General features: G+C 43.7%; 1 protein-coding gene across 1 annotated transcript in view; it reads left to right on the forward strand.

Annotated features, from left to right (window-relative positions):
* phip (pleckstrin homology domain interacting protein) overlaps window positions 1-20127 on the forward strand; it is a 48362-nt gene that overhangs the window by 9052 nt on the left and 19183 nt on the right. Inside the window, exons 8-21 of the mRNA XM_069685595.1 lie at window positions 2768-2989; window positions 4912-5012; window positions 5361-5431; window positions 6799-6899; window positions 7212-7252; window positions 7802-7900; window positions 8552-8708; window positions 9200-9334; window positions 14487-14615; window positions 16528-16753; window positions 17297-17437; window positions 19225-19408; window positions 19497-19599; window positions 19743-19880. Coding sequence (XP_069541696.1) covers window positions 2768-2989; window positions 4912-5012; window positions 5361-5431; window positions 6799-6899; window positions 7212-7252; window positions 7802-7900; window positions 8552-8708; window positions 9200-9334; window positions 14487-14615; window positions 16528-16753; window positions 17297-17437; window positions 19225-19408; window positions 19497-19599; window positions 19743-19880 — 1848 coding nt within the window. The remainder of the gene's footprint in view (window positions 1-2767; window positions 2990-4911; window positions 5013-5360; window positions 5432-6798; window positions 6900-7211; window positions 7253-7801; window positions 7901-8551; window positions 8709-9199; window positions 9335-14486; window positions 14616-16527; window positions 16754-17296; window positions 17438-19224; window positions 19409-19496; window positions 19600-19742; window positions 19881-20127) is intronic.

Genomic DNA, 20127 nt, shown 5'->3' on the forward strand with positions numbered 1-20127 from the left:
ACGAACATTTTTTGTCATTATTATCGTTAACGAAATGAACACTGATGTTTTTCCAGCTTGTACTAAAAAAAACCCTTTTAAAATCAACATCTGAGATCATGTCACACTGTGTTTTTGCACCTTGACACTGGTTACCTGCAGGCTTTAAAAATGATTTTGACATAATCAGTAATCAAGGCACAGATGGGTCTGGCACCATGTTGAATCACAAACTCTGTAACCCCTTACAAGCTGGATGACAGCCAAAAATGTGAGCTGAGTCCCCGTAGGCTGCTTCTATGTCTTCACTTAGGGTCTTCACGCATTTTGATCCTGACTAAAGACTGCGTAGGAAGCTGCCTCAAGGCCTGACAACCTCTGACAGGCTTGACTTTATGGACTATTTGTTGTAATGACTTTTTTGTCCTGTCTTGCTTTCTTTGATTGCATTGCTTTAACTTCATTTAATATTATTATTTAATATGCTACCAAGGCCCAATCTTAACACTAATGAACTTGTGGATTTCCAAGGGCGTTTCTGCAACCCCATAAACTTTGATTGGCTATCTGCCTGAGCAGCAACCTAGTGCACTTTATTACAACAGGTTGCAATCGGCTTTTGTGGCTCTTTCATTGCAGCACATTTTCTTTTTCATCTTGTTTTTAGGTTGTCAAGGAATGAAGCATGGAAAATGTATATGGATTGTAATAACTGTATGATAAGACAGGGTTAATACATGTTATTTGGATACGTGTGTGTGCTCACACCACCCCTGTATAAGTCCGTATGCACCAGTTGGCCCATGCCAGTCAAAATATTGTGGACATGCCCCCTGCCCCTAAGAGTGTGCGGCCTCATGGCTGTCCTATTATCAAATCATCATAGATAGACGGATACTTTAATGATCCCGAGGGAAATTTAGGCATCCAGTAGCTTACAAAACATATGAAATTACATATCTGTCACGCCTTTGTTTGCTTCCTCCTGCCATCACCGAGAGGAGTTGTGCAGTCTTATAGCCAGGGAGACAAAATAGTTCCTGAGTATGTCTGTGGAGCAGGACTGAGACAGCAGACAGAGCTGAACATGCTCCTCTGCCTGGTGAATGCTGCTACCTCCCCAACACACCACAGCATAGAAGAGAACACTGGCTGCCATGGTCCTTAAACAATTAAAATCAGGGAAATTAAGGGGGTCATAAATTGTCTTAAATTGACTCTAAATCTGCTGTAAGTATTACATTTGCAGGTGGTGCATTTAAGGCTAATTGTAAAAATTTCACGCAGTGGTCTGAGAGGTCTAACAGTACCGTAACAAAGAGTATAGAAGCAATGTAAGTTGTTTGACTGTAATGTTTCAGATACACTGCAAGCTTTATGTGTTAACGCAATGTTGGCTAGCTACAAATTGGTCTTGTTGTCTTCAGCCGTGATTTGTAAAGACATTCTAGTTAGGGACCATGGAGGTACAAATATATTTGTTGAGGTCTTGAATTTGAATTTAAGAATGGTGTAGGAACCCTGTTGCAGATGGTGAAGGACCCAAGCCTTCTCAGAAAGTACAGACGGCTCTGCCCTTTCTTGTGAAGAGTGTCAGCATTAGCTGTCCATGACGGCTCTAATGCAGACTCTAACACCAAATAGGCCGCTTTTTGTGAGTCCGCATATCTGCAGACTTTCCTGTGAGACTTGCCCAGAGTTCAAAGGGAAATTTAAAAACGTGATTGTCCCGTCCCTAACTTAATGTAAACAAAGAAAGCATGGGCGGCGAAGGGAAGAAAACCACAAAGAAGTTTGTAGACTTTGTTGACACACTGGGTGTGTATTTCTTTGTTATTCTCTAATGATGCTTGTTTCCAGGTAACAAGTGATGTCACCTCCCTTTTATACTCACACACTCATGCACTGCACGCCTGAGGTCAGCTAAGTCTATAAGGGTTTTTGTTCTCAGGCTTCAGGCTGAAGATTAAGCCCTGGCCTAAGAGGGCTTCCCCCGCTTAAATTACTCCTTTCCTAGAAACCCCGAACAGCCTGTCGTGATATCTTAGTGAAGCTGCAGCCGGTACACAGCTCCACTGTGTGAGATAACTCCATCGTCTTTATTGCGGTTGTGCTTTACTTCAGCTGGAGCAGAGAGCGATCGCAGGGCAGAGCGGCCTCCGTTCTGACCTGTCAGGGCAGAGAGTCAGTGTGTGTCTGTTTAGCTCTGTTGCTTGTGTTGATGACTTTCTGCTTACTTTTTCTCCCTTCAGGCATTCAGTATATACTTTATAATAAAGCACCATACAGCAGCTATATGCTCACGCCGCATTAACAATCTGCTGCCGGTTCATTGGGCCATGCTTTTGCAAACTGTGTCTATAATTTGACTTTAGATGGAGTGAGATAATCGTGTGGAGGTGCGGACATGACAGCTGCAGTGTTCATGTATTTCCTTTTTAGGGTCTAATCAATGTAATAGCATTTATGTAAATGCACTGAAAGCAATCGAGCTGATGAAGATCTAGCACCCTGAATTGTTCTTTGTCACTCTCTGACACGCCGCAGATAAATCACCTCTGTTTTCAGCGTCTGATAAATCTCGTCCCCTCTTCTGTTTGTGTTCCAACTTCTGCTGACAGTGTACTGCTGCACTGTGCCCACATATATTTTAACAGTCTTTTTGAGCTTGACGTGTTTAATTCATCTTATTAGAAGCATCTCTTAGAGGCAGAGACACCACTTCACAAGCTATATGAGAAACGAGTCTTCACGCACTAATGATGGCGCTGCTTTCTCCGCTCTTCAGGGCTCAGACGACTGCCTGGTGAAGATCTGGGGCACAGATGACGGCCGTCTGCTGGCGACGTTGCGCGGCCACGCCGCTGAGATCTCTGACATGGCCGTGAGCTACGAGAACACGATGATCGCTGCCGGGTCCTGTGACAAGACCATCAGAGTGTGGTGCTTACAGACCTGCGCCCCTTTGGCTGTCCTGGAGGGACATGCAGCCTCTATCACATCACTGCAGGTATGAGGACATTGGAGTGTGCAGAACTGAGTGTTTGTTTCACATAAAGATTGACAGCTAAATGAAATATTTTTAATGGTTTTAAACTTGCCACCGGGCTGTCTGTCTGTCCATAAGTGAGTGTTTCTATGTCTGGAAAGTGGAAAGTTTAAGAAAGTGTTAAACAAAAATGTGTTGCCTTGCCTTCTTGGTGTTCAGCATGTTGATTCAAGAAGTATTCTGAATGGAAAAGCCACTAAACAATGTTTACAGCATGACATACTTAAGCTGGCTGCACAGTAGTGCAGTTATTCGCTAGCAGGTTCCTGGTTCGTACACCAGTTCGGACGTAGCAGGCCTTTCTGTGTCGAGTGTGCATGTTCTCCCCGTGCATGCGTGTTCCTTCGGGTGCTCCGGCTTCCTCCCACAGTCCAAAGACATCCTCGTTAGGTTCATTTTGGAATCTAAATTGCCAGTAGGTGTGAATGTCTGTCTCTATGTGTCAGCCCTTTGATTGACTGGCGATCAGTCCAAGGTGTAACCCCACCTCTCGGGTTAGGCTTTAGCCCCCTGTGACCCTGAACAGGATAAGCAGTATAGCTAATGGATGGATGGATGTTTTAAACTTGCCGCCTGTCTGTTCATGAGTGTGTGTTTTGTGTCTATAACAGAACATTGTAGCAACTTTGACTAAACTGGAAAGTTAGCTTTCTATCAGCTCCCCTCAGATTAATATGTGTCCATTCAGTGTGCTTCCTCTAGGAAGGACCACACCACCAACAGGATGCGATTTAACAATTTATTTATTAATGAGATTGATGAAAATGATGCATGGAGGTCAAACTTCTTACGGTCAGTACTTTGAGGAAGTTTCTCTGGGGATCCGCCGTAGCACCCGAGCATAACGAAGCCCCTCAGGGCCCTGCGGTTAGGAGGACAGAGAGAAACATGGGAGGGAGGGAGGGAGGGAGGGGGGCAGAATGCAAGAGCGAAAGAGGAGGAGAGGGGTTGGTTTGAATTTATGGGAATGCTGAAAGAGGTGCTGTTGAGGTGTGGCCCTGCTTCTGAAACTTTGCTATGTAGCATCAACTTTCTTTTAGATTCAGGAGGGACATGAAGGTATTGTGTAAAATATGCAGAAAAGCAGACAGACATAGAAACTAAAGCCCTTTTTACACTGCCAGTTCAAGGCGGGATTATTACGACTCTGTTACGTCTCGTCTTCTATGTAGAACACAGAGGCAGAGGAGTGAAGTCATTCCACCTCTGAGCTGGCATCGGAGGTAGTAACAGACGCGTAACAGAGGCGAGACGGCGTCTGTGTAAACTGCAGAGCAAGCACGGCGGAACATTCACACTTCATATCATTATCGCAATACTGAACAACGTAATCGCACAATGCAGGTTTTTCTGCTCTCGTGGCAGGCCTACTGCCCTGTCTCTGCTGTTTGTTCCTTTGGATGACCAGCTGAACAGCTGCATACTGGAGGTTTTACAAAACACAACTCAAACAAGAGTTAATAGTGTTTTTGTTGGGGACTGAATTCAGACAGAAATTGAAACACCCTCGTAAGTGTTTATGGCAGTGGGTAGGAGTTTCTAAAAAGAAACTGCAGTGTTCTTTGTAATGAAGGAAAACATCCACATCCTCTGAGTGGCTCATTCATGGGCTTTAAATAGCTTTGAATAAATGTAGGACAACAATGGAGGTAAAAGAATAAGATATATATAACTCTGGCTTCATAGGTGGAACATGTTAGTAGGTCTTTGTTGGTCTCTTATCTATGTATTTTAAGCTTATCTGCGTATCACAACTTTCCTCTGTATGCTTTTACAGCTTATGTATGTGCATTGATTGTCCATTCTCTCCTGCTCCAGTGTTAGCGACATGTTTTGATTGCCCATTATACTCGGCTGTAACCTCTAATTATTTGTGCTTGCAGTTTTCTCCCCTCTGCTGCGGCTCCAAGCGCTACCTGTCCTCCACCGGGGCTGATGGCACCATCTGCTTCTGGCAGTGGGACGCACGCACGCTCAAGTTTGGGTGAGAAAAGCAGACACAGTGCACAACATAACACACAACATAGTGCATCCAGTCTCACCTGCACAGGTGCTGCTCACACCTTTTGCTTCAACATGTTGTAAAGCGTTCTGAAGTACACTCAGGTCTGGGATGATTTTTCCCTTTTTTTTGACGCTATCGACAATTTTGACTTCACTTTTTGAGTGGGTTGCCATTCTTTTTAGTGCTTCATGGATTTATTTCCAATGTGAGTAATATGTGCAAAACATTCCTACTTAAATGATAAGTATGTGTACGTGTAAAGGAAGCCAAATGTAGCCCCCATCTGTCTCTATTAAAGTCAATAAAATCAATCATTTGTGTGTCCAGTCAGAGGCCCAGTAAGTTCACCGAGCGCTCCAGACCGGGCGTCCAGATGATCTGCTCCTCCTTCAGCGCAGGTGAGCACAGCTTGCATTTCATTTTCATGCATGCTTCGAGACCACCGGGGAATACACGGCAGCAGAGCTGGAAAAAAAAAAAGGAGTGCACAATTAACTCAGATGACCGAGTGAAGAGCGAGCACAGCAGACAGAAACACTCAAGCTGGCCTGCTGCTGTTCAGTAAATGTGGAACAAGGGTGCTTCACAGTTGTTGAGAGTAGATTTCTATTTTGGGTCGTTATTGACCTTGAACATTTGATGACTTTTAAGTTTCTTTTGCAGAAAGTTTGCGCTCAAATGCACGACACTTTTTCAATTGCAAATTGACTTTCCTTTGGTAGTTACCCAGAGTTCATAGCCAACTTGGTGAACACTGTAATGCAAGACACACAATAACAAGCTGGAGGTTTTTTTTCTCATTATTTAATGCCGCATCTTGTTTCCAGACAACATGTGATGCCATGAAAGTGCGTCCCATTCCTCAATTTGATGCAGTTCTCAAACCCTCACGCACTCTTCACACGCTGCACGCCTGACGTCGTTAAAGTCTGTGAGGGTTCAGCGCTTAGGCTTTAGGGTGGAGGTTTGGATACAGAGGCTGTAGTCTTTGACGCAGCGTTTGCTCCACGTCATCCCCCACTCTCTTCCGCTAATATTTCCTATCTCTCTTCAGCTGTCCTATAAATAAAGGCAAAACGGCCAAAGAATTATCTTAAAGGAGCAGTTCGCCCCTGGAAAAAGCCGCAGTCAAAGCTGGTGTTCTCTGTAATCGATAGAAGCAATAATATTTTAAATTGGCGCCATAGCTGTGGAGAAAGTTGTACCAACACCTCTTGCTTTCACCCATTCTATACACCCAGCATGCATTGCGCCCCTCCCTCTGAAAGGAACGGCCCAGCGAGAGACGCTGGAGTGATATAGTACAGTTTTCCAGTCAAGGACATTGACCGCTACAGGCAACGGCTCAGAGTGCTACAGAATCTGAAATACGACGAGGATGTACCGGTGGAGCGTCTATAAAATCTTCAGGTCTACAGTCTACATTTCAAACCTGACGATTTTGAATGAGACATGACATCAGAGGCGGGCGTCCTAGATTGAGGAAGTGTAGTTTAGCAACTCCCTGGCCTTCGCCAGATGATGCGTTTTATGTAGTCTAGCGGAGATTTTCCAGGGCCCATTGGAGAAGCGGATAGCGTCCTCCAAAGGCACAGAGAGACATTTATTTTCTACCATAATGGCATTAGCTCCCCATAATAGCATGATAGAACTGAGGTTGAAAATCTGCGAACTGGCCCTTTAAGAAATAAATAAAGAACTGGAACATATGAATGCTGTGACTCTGAAGCTGTGTGTGTTTGTATGTGTGTGTGTTGGTGTGCAGGTGGTATGTTCCTGGCCACAGGGAGCACCGATCACATCATCAGAGTGTACTACTTTGGGTCAGGCCAACCGGAAAAGATCTCTGAACTGGAGTCGCATACAGTGAGTCACTGTAGTACAGTCCGTGTCAGAGGACGACACTTAGATGTGCACATTTGTAACAATTGTAGCAAAGTATATGTTAGTAAGCTTTAAATCAACAGGTTTCATTTTAGACATAGTTTATCTGTTTGTCTTTTAAATGATCTGTTTTCTACTTTAAATATGAACAGAAATAAAAACTACATTTTGTATCTGCACAGAATAAATATACGTCACCCAGAATATAAAGTTGTATTAATTACAAGGACTATCAGAGGAAACGTTCATTACTCATCGTGTTGTTTTCACTTTTCTCCTGTTTCTCTCACACAGGACAAAGTTGACAGCATCCAATTTTCACATTGCAGTGACAGGTAGGATTGCACGTCTGGTGTGTGTGTGTGTGTGTGTTTGTGCGTGCGTGTGAGCCACATAGCCAGTGTAGTTAATGTCTGTGTGTGCTCTGCTGTTTGTTTTTATGGAACCTCGGGGTGCTGTAACTGTGACTTGATGGTGTCAGCAGAAACACCACTTTCACTTTCTACCTAATAAATGATCTAAAGCACTCACACACACATACGCACGCACTTACATGTGCACGCATCATACACTCGCTGGATGTTAAATTGTGTGCGCCTGTGTGGAGTTTGCAGAAAAACAAGCTCAGCTGTTATTCCCCTGAGTTGCTGTAATCTCAGCAGTGAGGGAGGCAGACTGTCTGTGCAGAGAGGAGCGGCGGAGGAGACGGAGAACAAAAAGAGAGAGGGAGGGAGGGGGTACATACAATTAGTGTATCCTGATGTGTGGATATGAAAGCATTCATTGTATTGCAGGAAAGCTGATACAGAACATAGTGTTATATTTACAGTTAAACTGCTGCATGAGTGTGTGTTCACTACTCTACGTGTGTGTGTGTGTTGCAGGTTTGTAAGCGGCAGCAGGGACGGTACGGCACGAATCTGGCAGCTGCAGCCTCAGGGCTGGAGGAGCATTCTGCTGGACATGCAGACCAAATTACCCGGGTATGTGCGTGTGTGTGTGTGTGTGTGAGAGAGAGAGAGAGAGAGTGTGTAGGGCTGACAAAGTCTGGCTCCTCTACCAGCACTGCTGTTCTCAGAGCTCACAGTCGTGGGTTGGGATCATCCTGTGGGTTATTGTCAGTCTAAATTTAACAAAAATCAATCACGTTGCGTACAAAAGTCCAGGACCTGTAGCGTGTGAAGATCCCCTGATGAAACGATGCACGGTTATGAGCTAAAACATTTTCAAGGAGTAGTTGAAAGACGCTTAAAGGCCTTCGAAGCAGCAGCAGAATGCTTTTTATTGCATGTAAAGTATAGTGACCTGCTGCATAATCGACAACAAATATTGTATTAAGTTAAAGAGAAGAACAACACCTTCACACCTGTGGTGTAAAGTGTGACACGGTGATTGATTACCTGACTGCTCCCAGACAGAGTATAGATTTACTGCAGGCAGTGAATGAATGAAGACGACTGTGACGGGTTATTAAAGTCGTTTTTACCTGAGTGGACGCAACGAGCATGAGAGTAGATACAGATTAACCTGGTTGTCTAAAAATATTTGATATGTCCTTTTTAAGGCCTCCTCAGTAAACCAAATTTCTTCCTTGGTGTAAACATGACGTCACTGATTCGACATGCTCCCTTCAGGAAGTACAACCCTCCTCCGCTGGAAGACAAGGTGACCAAGCTGAAGGTTACCATGGTGGCGTGGGACCGGCACGACAGCACGGTGATCACAGCAGCCAACAATCTGACGCTGAAGGTTTGGAACTCCACCACGGGAAACCTCGTCCACGTCCTCATGGTACGTTGTGTTCAAGTGTTTTTAGGGGAAGATTTTCAATCATAATTTCACCCTTGATCCGAACTGATGGGCAATACTTAAGTCGTGACATGTAAACTATGTCCACAACAGAAAACATGCCTACTAGTTTGCGGTGTCATTGCAGATTTTTCTGAAAGCCATGCTGGTTAGGTTCATTGGTGACTCTAAAATTGCCCTTAGGTGTGAATGTGAGCTGTCAGAAATTCTGTCGAGTGATGCATTCAAGGAGATGGGACATTTGATTGCTGCATAAAAACCAATGAGTTCAACAGAGAAGAAAAACAAAAAGCGTGTGGACATTAGTATAAAGGTTAAATATGTTTGATTGTTTGTAGCATTAAGAAATCGTTGGTCTGAAAGGAAGCCTGTTTTGTTAAAGGCATAATGAGGTTTCCCCTGAAGAAGCAAACACTGGTGTCATTGTTCACTGTTTTTTTTTGTCTTAATCTAACAATATTCTTTAATGACAGGGTCATGAGGACGAGGTGTTTGTTCTGGAGCCACACCCGTTTGATCCGAGGATCCTCTTCTCAGCGGGTCATGATGGGAACTGCGTTGTGTGGGACCTGGCAAGAGGAGTGAAGATCCGCTCCTATTTCAACATGGTGAGACTTGTGTCTTTCTTTGCCTCTCACTCTCTGTCCTCTTATTGGCTGTATTCTCCGTGTAGCTGAAAGTGATCAGGTCCATGTGAAGCAGATGCCATGTTTTTGTTACGCAGTGAATCTTTCCCGCCACATGTTTTCTCTTTCGCTTCTCTGTCTCCCATTCCTCCCCTCTCACACGCTGCTCTTCCTCCCTCCTTTACTGCTTTCACTTTCTGTCTTAGCTTCCTGCTCCGTCACCTCCACGCTGCCACTTATGCCCTCTTAAGGCTGCATGTATGAGTCAAGGGTAGAGTTAAACAATGACACCAAAGTGACTCAATATGCCACTGTGCTCATTCATCTAGCGTGTTAATCGTTAAAGCCGCGGTTGTATTTCCTGCTTGTACCACCATGGTAACCAAGGACAGCTTTGATCTCAGTCTCAGAACAAGTGAGTCACTCAGTGAGCTGGTCAGTCGGCCAAATCGTGGTGTTGATCATAGACGGTCAGTGAATGGTGTTTGAGGACACTAAGTTTGTGATTGTGAGATGGCCTGAATTTCAGTTTGAAACTTAGAGTGAGTTTATGTTTGCTGAATAGCTGACACAAGGCCACAAGTAAAGGCTGTATAAGTAATGGACATAGCCACCGTGACGTCACCCATTGGTTTGCATTAATGAAGCCTTGAGTTCGGGATTTGGCTGATGCCATGTTGGTTTACTGGAACCATATTTGGACTAGAGGGTGGTGCTGGAGCGGAGCGAGGGGTTGGCAAATGCCAGGTTATCAAAGATACACAGTTTCACCTGCCACATTTTCCCAGTTTGTGATCAATAAAGTACTATCTATCTAGCTATCTAGCTATGTAGCTATCTATCTATCTATCTATGTAGCTATCTATCTATCTATCTATCTATCTAGCTATGTAGCTATCTAGCTAGCTATCGATCTATCTAGCTATCTATCTAGCTATGTAGCTATCTATCTAGCTATCTATGTAGCTATCTATCTGGCTATGTAGCTATCTATCTATCTAGCTATCTATCTGGCTATGTAGCTATCTATCTGGCTATGTAGCTATCTATCTATCTAGCTATCTATCTGGCTATGTAGCTATCTATCTATCTATCTATCTATCTATCTATCTATCTATCTATGTAGCTATCTAGCTATCTATCTATGTAGCTATCTAGCTATCTATCTACACCTGTGGCTGATTCATTAGCTGAATGAGCTACCTTAACTTAGTGTTTCCCACAGAGGAGATTCTGTTTGTGGTGGTGACTGACTGCAGCTGTTTATTTATCAGACTAAAGAAGCTAAGAGAGCTTGAGGAATGTAGCAGATCTCCGATTATAGAGTGGTGGGCGAACGACACTTACAGGGTAACTTAAAATAACTGGTCTTCTGGGGCGCCGGTTTAGCTCGGCAGTTAAATCGTGTGTCCCATATACAGAGGCTACAGTCCTCGATGCAGCAGCCCCGGGCTCCACTCATACCCTTGGCCCTTTGACGTGTGTCGTTCCCACTTTCTCTGACACTATCCCCCGTCCTTTCCCTCTGTCAATACAGGGGAAAAAAAGGCCAAAAAAACCCAACTTCTCACCACTATGGTCCTCTGTAATCTCTCCGGGGAAAAGCCAACAGCAATCCTGACTTCTCTGCCCTGGCCGATTTATACATGAATGTATGATAAACATTGAACAAGCCGGGTACAGAAAAAGCTGGAGCATAGAGTTCTTGGACTGCGAGTTAGTGCCATCACACAGCACGGCTGATAGGTAAAGTTCAGTGACTGTCCCAGTGAGCATTTTTCAGTTGAAAAGTCGTTTAAAAGACGACTATGGCCCCCGTTGAAAAGACGTTCAAAACTGGTTCAGAAGTAAAGTTTTTTCACCGACTATTTGAAGATGTTGATTTAGCGTTTATGTTCAGACCAGATTTCACCTGCTTCTGTCACAAAATTCATCACACATTCACTCAAGCCTCATGGCAGCTAAAATGATTGTATAAGTGAGCAGTGCGTCACAGTCACCAATGAAAAAAAAAGATTTGAACACAAGGGAGGAGTTGGATCCCGCGACCGCTGCACTCGGGTCATGGGCTCATAACCACTGCCCCACTGGCATCTTCTGACAAAGGGTTGCCTGTCAGGTATTAATGAACTACGTCAGCATCCACGGGTCGTTCTGCCTTCAGAGTCAGAGCTGCACAGCTGAAGTACCTGAGCATGCTCAGTGTCCTTTTTTCTGTGGGGAATGTGTGAAACTGCTCCCTTTACGATGTCTCTGAACCTTCTTGTTAACATCACACAGCCCATAAAGAGCTGTGTTTATGTGTTGAAATTACGTCTTTGTTTAAACGGGATTTCACCCACTGCTGCAAAATTATTTTCGTCATCCTTTCATAGCTAAAATGAACAAACAAACTGATTTCTTCCTGTTTTCAACTAAATTTCAACATTAAAATCCTGGTTGGTGCTCACTGGGGTGTGTCTGGGTTGACGTATCCACCTGTCACTCAAGTGACACCGCCCCTATGATTTAAGGTTTAAAATAATTAGAACGGGTCACTCACAAAAATTCACTCTCCACACAGTTATCTTGAACAGACAAGACTAGGTCAAAACCTAGTCAGTGTGTGCTGTTGTGGGCAATGTGTTACAAGGACTGTCCTTATGAGGCCGATGACAACGTGTTTGAAAGCAGGTGCGCGCTGCGGACGTAGGTGAGGACAGCGGACGATCAGCGGAGGAGCAGCCTCGCCTACTCCCCGAACAAAGTATCCAGAGCCGTGTGCCAATATGCTCCATGATCCACCATTGCGATGTCGCAACTCTCTCCCTGTACGGCTGTGAAAGTCCCGTCCCTCACTCACGCCTCTTTTACACTGCGGTTCCGCCTCAGCGCCGTAACGAAGCTCCGTCCTCATGCCACCGCTGTTTACACAGACGCCGTTTCGCCTCTGTTACGCCTCTGTTACTACCTCCGATGTCGGCTCAGAGGCGGAACGACTTCGCCCCACCATTTTGCCTCTGTGCGTTCTACATACAAGACAAGACGTAACAGAGGCGTAATAATCCTGCCTTGAACTGGCAGTGTAAAAAGCCTTTCAGTCAGTCAGTCAGTCACACACAGACCCATGACCCCAGCAGATAGCCAAAAATCAGCTACGAAAAACGTTTTTCGTACCAGGCTGTAGTCATGTATATTTCTGCTGTAAAAAAGAGCATTTTAATATGAGCCCTAAACGCCAGCCTCGAGTGGACACTTACAGAACTGTTTTTTGCACTTCTGCCTCGGTTTAATTTTTCAACGCCGGAGCTTTGTGCCTGGTCACAGGCAAGTGATTATCACAGGATGGTGGTAATATCCTAACATTGATAATAAGAGTAGCAAATTAAAAAGGATTCATAAAGTCAGAGAACTGAGTCAGTTGCGTCATTAACACAGTAATAGCTGTCTGTTAGCACACTGTTCTCTTTTGACTGCACATCATGTAAGCTGAAGTACTCATTCACGAAGAACGGTTTGTGGCCACTTACAACACCAACATCAGTTGTGCATAACTTGCCACTATCTTCCCGATTTCAGGGTCCGACTCACAAAAGATGCAGCGTTATTTGGTTAATACAATGCAAACACGCCTGTAAAGTTCTGCATCTAATTGCAGTTAACTCTCTCTATGTGTGTGTGATCCTGAAGGAGAGCTGTCAGCACCTCCCTCCTCTCTGCTGCGAGAGCCGCGCTCACACGCTGACTGAGTTCATTCCAACCCTCATTTAGATGATGAGCTGGGAGGAGAGGGCACTGCTCTTTCCCAGTCTGTTGGAAAGCCCAGACTGGGCAGATGCGATACCAGTTGTAACAGAGCTTCCTGCCTGTGCAAGTGCTCCAGATAAAATAGCACAGAAATGAGGAAAAAGGGTGCTCATGTATAATAACACCCTTTGCAGATGCTTTGAAATTAAGACTTTTTTGTGCAGGTTACAAGAGGAAGAGTGATTTTTTCCCCTTCTATTCTCCTTTTGAAGTCGGCTCATGCAGAGTTCATTTGCTGCTTTTACTCTAGAATAATCTAATCTGTGCGACATGCATCAAACAAACTTTTTGCAATATGTATTATAGCTGACATGCATCGCTCTCTGCTTTAAACACTGTTTCTGTTACAACCAATGGAAAGACTCAAATGCACGACTCGACACAGAGCAGGTGCCGCACAGGTGGCAGGAAATCTGAAAAGCAGAGACATGGGTAAGTTTCAAAATAAAACAGGAAGTGACAAAACGAAAATACACTGAGATGAGAGACCTTAGGGAGCTTGAGGGGGTGTGCAGGTTTTGTTTTTAACCTAAAGTATTTGCATCCGTTTGTTTACAGGAAGGCAGCTTCCCTTAACCCTCTAGAGAGAGCAGAGATGTGCAGTAAAGTCAAACTTCCTCTGTCCCCTGTGCAACAACCCTGCTGACTTTGCACATGGATTTTTATCATTCAAGATTGTTTGTTGTATGATTGTGTTCAGTAAATCCTATGTACAGGAGACATTTCGAAGTCTGATATGGTTAGCTGCATGAGGCTAAAAACACGTGCACCTGAGCTGCATATATACCTCATTAGAAGATGACTGAAAAGTGTATCTGGGTAAGGCAGTGAGCTATTAGAGTTAAGTGCCTTTAGCAAACACACTATTTTTTTTACATTCCTAAATTTAGGAACAAAGAGGCAGAAACTCTTTTTCATCCTGTGATTAAATGGAGCTATTTTTAGAGTAGAGGGATACCCACAGAACAAACTGTGAGGGTTTTGTCTCTTCCATCTTCAGTTGGTGATGTTTCACTTTCTGCAGGTGCTGCTCTGTTTTGTAACGCTGCTCTTTGTGTCTGTCAAACTCTGTATTTGTTCCACTACTGCTGCTGGAAACGAGAAATGCTGCCTGACACGAGTTTACCTGAAAAAATACACAACAGTTTTATAATGTGGATATTGGCTGGATCATAAATGTGTTATTTTCATTTATTATTGAAGGACAATATTGTCGATCAATGCTTGTTGGTGCCATTCATGTGGTTTATGGATTACTAGTCGAGGTACAACTTCCCCTGCTAGTGTAAAACTATTATTCACAATGTGCACACTCTCTCTCTCTCTCTCTCTCTCTGTCTGTGGACAGATCGAGGGCCAGGGGCACGGAGCGTTGTTTGACTGCAAATGTAGCCCAGATGGGCAGCATTTCGCAGCCACCGACTCCCATGGACACCTTCTCATCTTTGGTTTTGGCTCCAGCAGCAAGTACGACAAGGTAAAGCCACATGCTCAGCTTGAATATAAATACACGTACCTGCGCCTAACCAACGTTTTACAGCTCGAGGAAGATGTGCAGGAAATCTGACGTAGTCCATAAATCATCTGTTTTAGTGCAAACGGCCAGAAATTAAGAAGGGAAGTGATGCTTTCTGAAACTGTCAAATATCACTTTATTTAACTGTCATGCTGAGTTAAAGAGGGTGATAAGATGCTTTATTTAATCTCATTTAGACAGTTGTTACTCTCTCGTTACCAGCCTCAATCAGAAAACAATCGCACGTCTCCAGTTCGTCCAAAACGCTGCAGAAAGAATTTCATCTGCCTCTTAACCTAGAGCTCACATCAGCCTGTCTTAGCACATCTTCACTGCACGGTGAGATTTAGAATTGATTTTAAGATGTTACTGATTACTTTAAAGGATCTGAAAGGTCTAGCCTCTAGCTATATTGCTGAGCTTTTAACTCCTTATGAGCATGAATGCAGCTTTAAATCCTCGAGGATTAAGGCCAATTTATTTGTCTCACAGTCCAGGCTCAAGACTAAAAGTGACGATCTCTATTAAGGCACCTGTACTCTTCTGTCAAACTCTCTTCCAAAAACAATTGTTTTAATTAAAAAAAAATACAGGAAATTACAATAGATAAATGCAGTGTGTTTTCACGTCCACATAAACAATTAACGATCATGCTTTTTATTATTTGGGACTTTTAAGTTTATTTTCTTCTAACAATTAAACTACTAATTAAATAAAAACAAACAGACGAATGGGCTGAAGTGGTGTTACTTATACAGTATGTCATCAACCATTTCTAACGGTGTTAAATAATAATTATAATAATTATATTAATAATAACTTTATTTACAAAGCACCTTCAAAAACAGACGTTTTCAAAGTGCTTTGGCAGACAAAGCAAAGGCAGGAACTCAGGAAGATTGCAGAACAAAGAACAGATTACAGAACTTTCAACAATGAGGCCAAACAGAGAGCAGTCTAGGAAATTCAACAAAAGGCAACCACAAAAGGTCAACAAGAATGAGTGCAAATAAAAGAAATAAAAGTGACAAAACAGAAACAAAGGCAGATAAAGAGATAAATAGAGAAATAAAAGACCATAAAAGGTTATAAAAAAGACGATAAAAAGATGACATTACATCAGAGGAAAAGATAAAAAGATTTGGATCAGTAAAATGAATAAAAGATAAATAAATAAATAGAAAAAAATGATTAGATAAAATCATTAAAGGACGGTAAGAATAGGAACAGATGAATGGATTAAAAGCATTTTTAACATAAAAGCAAGTCTGAAAAAGTGAGTTTTAGGAAGTGATTTAGAAGAAGTCACTGACTCTGCATGCCTTATCGCCTCAGGCAGATCGTTCGGTCAGCTTTAAATGTACAGTATGTTCTAGCAGCACGACCACCCCTGTGAGAGTAACTTTTTGAAACGAAAGCTCACACATCCTACTTCGTCTCGGCACACAACCTCATGGCGTGTGCGTAAACACTCCGTGGCACTTCCGCTCCGTGACTCTCACTTATGAGCTACCTCCCATAACGGAGCGTCTGCCTCGATCATCCCACCGACATGATCTGTGACAGCAGCAGCGTCGCGTGCTTGTTTACAGTTTACAGACAGGTGACGCACAGACGCTGCAGCTCAGCGGTCAGTTCTCTCTGTGCTCTGGTGAAGAGCTGCACTAATGTGATGTCAGACGGACTTTTCCTGTAGATAAGTCATAGAAAACAAGAAACTGGCGAGTTTTCGTTTTGCATCGAGCAACAAAAAAATAGCAGCTTTTCATGTTGCAGTTATTTTGCCTCACAATTGCACGTCCTGCGATGTGACTATTGCAATGTGCGCACATTTTATTGTGTATGTGACTGAATGTCCCTTGTATTCTTTCAGATAGCGGACCAGATGTTCTTCCATACTGACTACCGGCCGCTGATCCGAGATGCCAACAACTACGTGCTGGACGAGCAGACTCAGCAGGCGCCTCACCTCATGCCCCCTCCCTTTCTGGTGGACGTGGACGGGAACCCCCACCCGCCTCGATACCAGCGGCTGGTGCCCGGCAGGGAGGGCTGCAGGGGCGAGCAGCTGATCCCGCAGATGGGGGTCACATCCTCAGGTACGGCCCCCCCAGGACTATTTGCCTCTTCATGACCCGAGGGTGTGAACTCAGCTGTAGTTTCACTCTGCCTTTCTATGCATGCACATCTCAGATCAAATCTTTGCAGCTCAGCTGATCAGAGAGACTTTGGTCAAGCTGATCATACAGCTCTCAAAGCCTCACGAGAGTTTTATCTGTCCCCAAATGTGCCTAATGTGAGGCTGTTACTGAAACTACAACCAGTGATGGCAATTAAAAACAAGAATTAAAAAGGCTGTTAAGATCGTGGCAGGGATATAAACAGTAACAATCTGTATTTAATGAAACAGTGGAGATAAAAAGAGGAGATTCTTGCTCTCTGAGGTTTTTGTATATAAAATAGTTATAACCTAGCCTTGCCCTGCTGTCACCTTTTAAGAAGCATGCTTGTCGAGGTGACTGTGCAGGATGTTGGGGGGGGGGGAAACCTGCTGCCTTAAATCCATTTTCCCGAGGCTGCTTCTGTTCCTCTTTCTTTCTTTAAGTCTCCCTCTCTTCTATCTATTCCTGTCCGTGTGTCAGGCCTGAACCAAGTGGTGAGTGAGCAGGCGGTGGACGGTGCCAGTCCTCTGGATACGATGATTCAGAGGCTGCAGCAGGAACAGGACCAGAGACTGGGAGCGAATGACGCTCCTGCTTCTGTAAACACCAGATCCAGCAGAGGTAAGATCACAGCTTGTCGATAAAGTTGTACTACTTCTATAAGTGATTTACAAGCTGTACACATTAGGTGTTGTTGTCATCTGCACTGGAGGAGCTGGGGAACTATTCAGGGTGCTTTAAAGATGAACTCTTAATGGAGTAAACAATGTATGAACATGTGTGTTGGCTGTTAATGAATGAATACACATATGATGAATTTGTATAATTAAGTTTGTAAGCGGTGCACCACACGATAATACTGTATCATTGTTGCAATAATTGCTTTAAATAATTAAGTTTTGAATGAGTGTGAAACTGAAACATTTTTCATGGAAGTTACAAATGAAACATGAAACATGCGACTTCCAATTATGCAACACAAGTGTTTCAGTGACTCAGTGAGATTTACACAGGAAACAAAGAGAAGTAACAACCCCTGTCTCAGAGAGCTTGTCTTTACATGTACAGCTCCGGAAAAGACTAAGAGACCAGTGCAAAACATGTGTTTCTCTGCTTCTTCTATTTACAGGTTTGTGTTTGTGTATAATTAACATTCAACATTTCTCACTACTTCCAAATAAAATCTTCTCATTGAGGTCTTTTATTTGCAGAAAAATGCAGCTGGTTAAGATAACAAAAATGTGTTTTTCAGAGCTCGAATAATGTAAAGAAAACGTTTGAACAACAGAATGTTTCTAACTCAGGAAGAGTTTTGGAATCAGTGTTTGGTGTAATCACCTGGTTTTCAATTACAGCTTTCGTGCGTCTCGGCATGCTCTCCACCAGTCTGTCACATGGCTGTTGGGTGACGTCAGGCCACTCTTTGTTCAGTGGCTTGTGACCATCCATCTTCCTCTTGATCAGGAGGTTTTCAGTGCGGTTCAGATCTGGATTGGGCCATGACATGAAGAGAGAGATGCTGATTTAACGAACATTTGGAGTGGTCTCTTATTAGCTGTATATCAGTAGCCCTTTTTACACTGTGGTTCCGCCTCAGCGCCGTAACGAAGCTCCGTCCTCATGCCACCTTTGCCATTTTACATTGAACCAAGCAACGCCGGCGTAAAGCCGCCCCAGTGTGTGTTTTTACACAGCTTTCAGGCATTGCGGAAGCAAAACATGTGCGAGGTGTAAACAAACTAGTAAACACACACGGCGCCCCCACCATTACGCCTCCGTGCGTTTTACATAGAAGACGGAACGTAACAGAGGCCTAATAATCCCGCCTTGAACTGGGAGTGTAAAAAGGGGCTAGTGTCATCACCTGGAAAATATACAGCACATCTAACTACTCTAGCTGTCATAAGTAATTACAGTCTTTTAAATAAAGCCACTTGCATGCAGGCAGATTGTATGTCACCCTGCTTGTTCAAGTCATTGTTTTTTTCCCCGTTCTTTCCTGGTATCTCTCACTCAGTAACTTTAAGAGCTGAAACAGTTTGTCATTTTACGGATAAGTCATTTAACACAAATCAATCACTAATCAATGGGTTAAATGATTATTGTTGGAGTCGTTTTTAAACGTCTGTCAAGGCTCGCAAAGCTGCTTTTCTTTGGTAAATGTGTCAGTGAACTGAAAATCCTTCTCAACTGTAGGTTGGATGAAACAAGTGATGTGAAGATATCGCTTTGACCTTTGGGAGGATACAATGGAAACGTTTCATCTTTCTGATATTTTAGAGATGAAACCATTGATCGTTTTATTGGGAAAGTTATCTGCCATCCCTGTGAAGTCCACTGAAATGTTACGTTTTCACATTAATTCTACTGATAAATTAAAACCACTATTTTGTCTCTCTTTCCCTCAGGGTCGGTTGGTTCTCCCACGGAGGTTCACTCTCCGCCCAACGTGGGTTTGCGCCGCAGCGGGCAGATTGAGGGGGTCCGTCAGATGCACAGCAACGCCCCACGCAGCCAGATGGCCACAGAGGGAGACCTGGTGGCCTGGAGCCGCAGGGTGCTGGTCCCTGAGCTGGAGGACGCCTCTGTCGGGTAAAACGCACACAACTAATTTAACAGAGAGGAACCTGATTGAAGAAGATTATTACATGTCATGATTGTGTGTGTGTTTATTGTGTAGGAGACAGGTAAACTGGCGTGAGGCCAAAGGGGAGGAGGAGATCAATATTTATCAGTCAGAGAGGAGGAGACGGACAATCCACTCTCTCCCCAAAGAGAGCAGGGTGAGGGAATTAAAACACACGCGCACGTTATTGTCCCATAACCTTCTTATTAATTACTTCACATCTATTTTCTTGTGATAATTATTATCGGGCTATCAGACCTCATTTCTCTTGTTTCTGTCCTTCATTCTTTGCCGCTGCAGGTTCATCCCACGTCCGAGGGTGTGGTTGACGAGGGGAGGAGGAGCCAGGGTAACCACGGCTATCAGACCCGGGCCGCCATGGAGGAGACGAGCCGCCAGAGCGCCGAGGGTGCTGACGAGGACGAAAGCACCTCAGAGGTAGAGACAGTCCAGTGACTATTTATTGTTTGGGAGCTACTTTGTAAACTTTTCTAGAAAATCATGTAAAACACAGACGACTTTGTCTTCAAAAAACGATGTAATGTGATGTTTTTGAAGGGATCTTAAAGTTCAAACAAGTCAAACATTAGAAAATGTTTTCACCACTTTGTACCCACTTTATTCAGTTTATTTATTCTATTTGTAAAGGGACAATGCACAATATTAAACATAAATGTTGCTGATT

The sequence above is a fragment of the Semicossyphus pulcher genome, unplaced genomic scaffold, assembly GCF_022749685.1.
Source record: "Semicossyphus pulcher isolate SPU_LCO1_2020_fin unplaced genomic scaffold, fSemPul1.0.p SCAF_11, whole genome shotgun sequence".
NCBI lineage: Eukaryota > Metazoa > Chordata > Actinopteri > Labriformes > Labridae > Semicossyphus > Semicossyphus pulcher.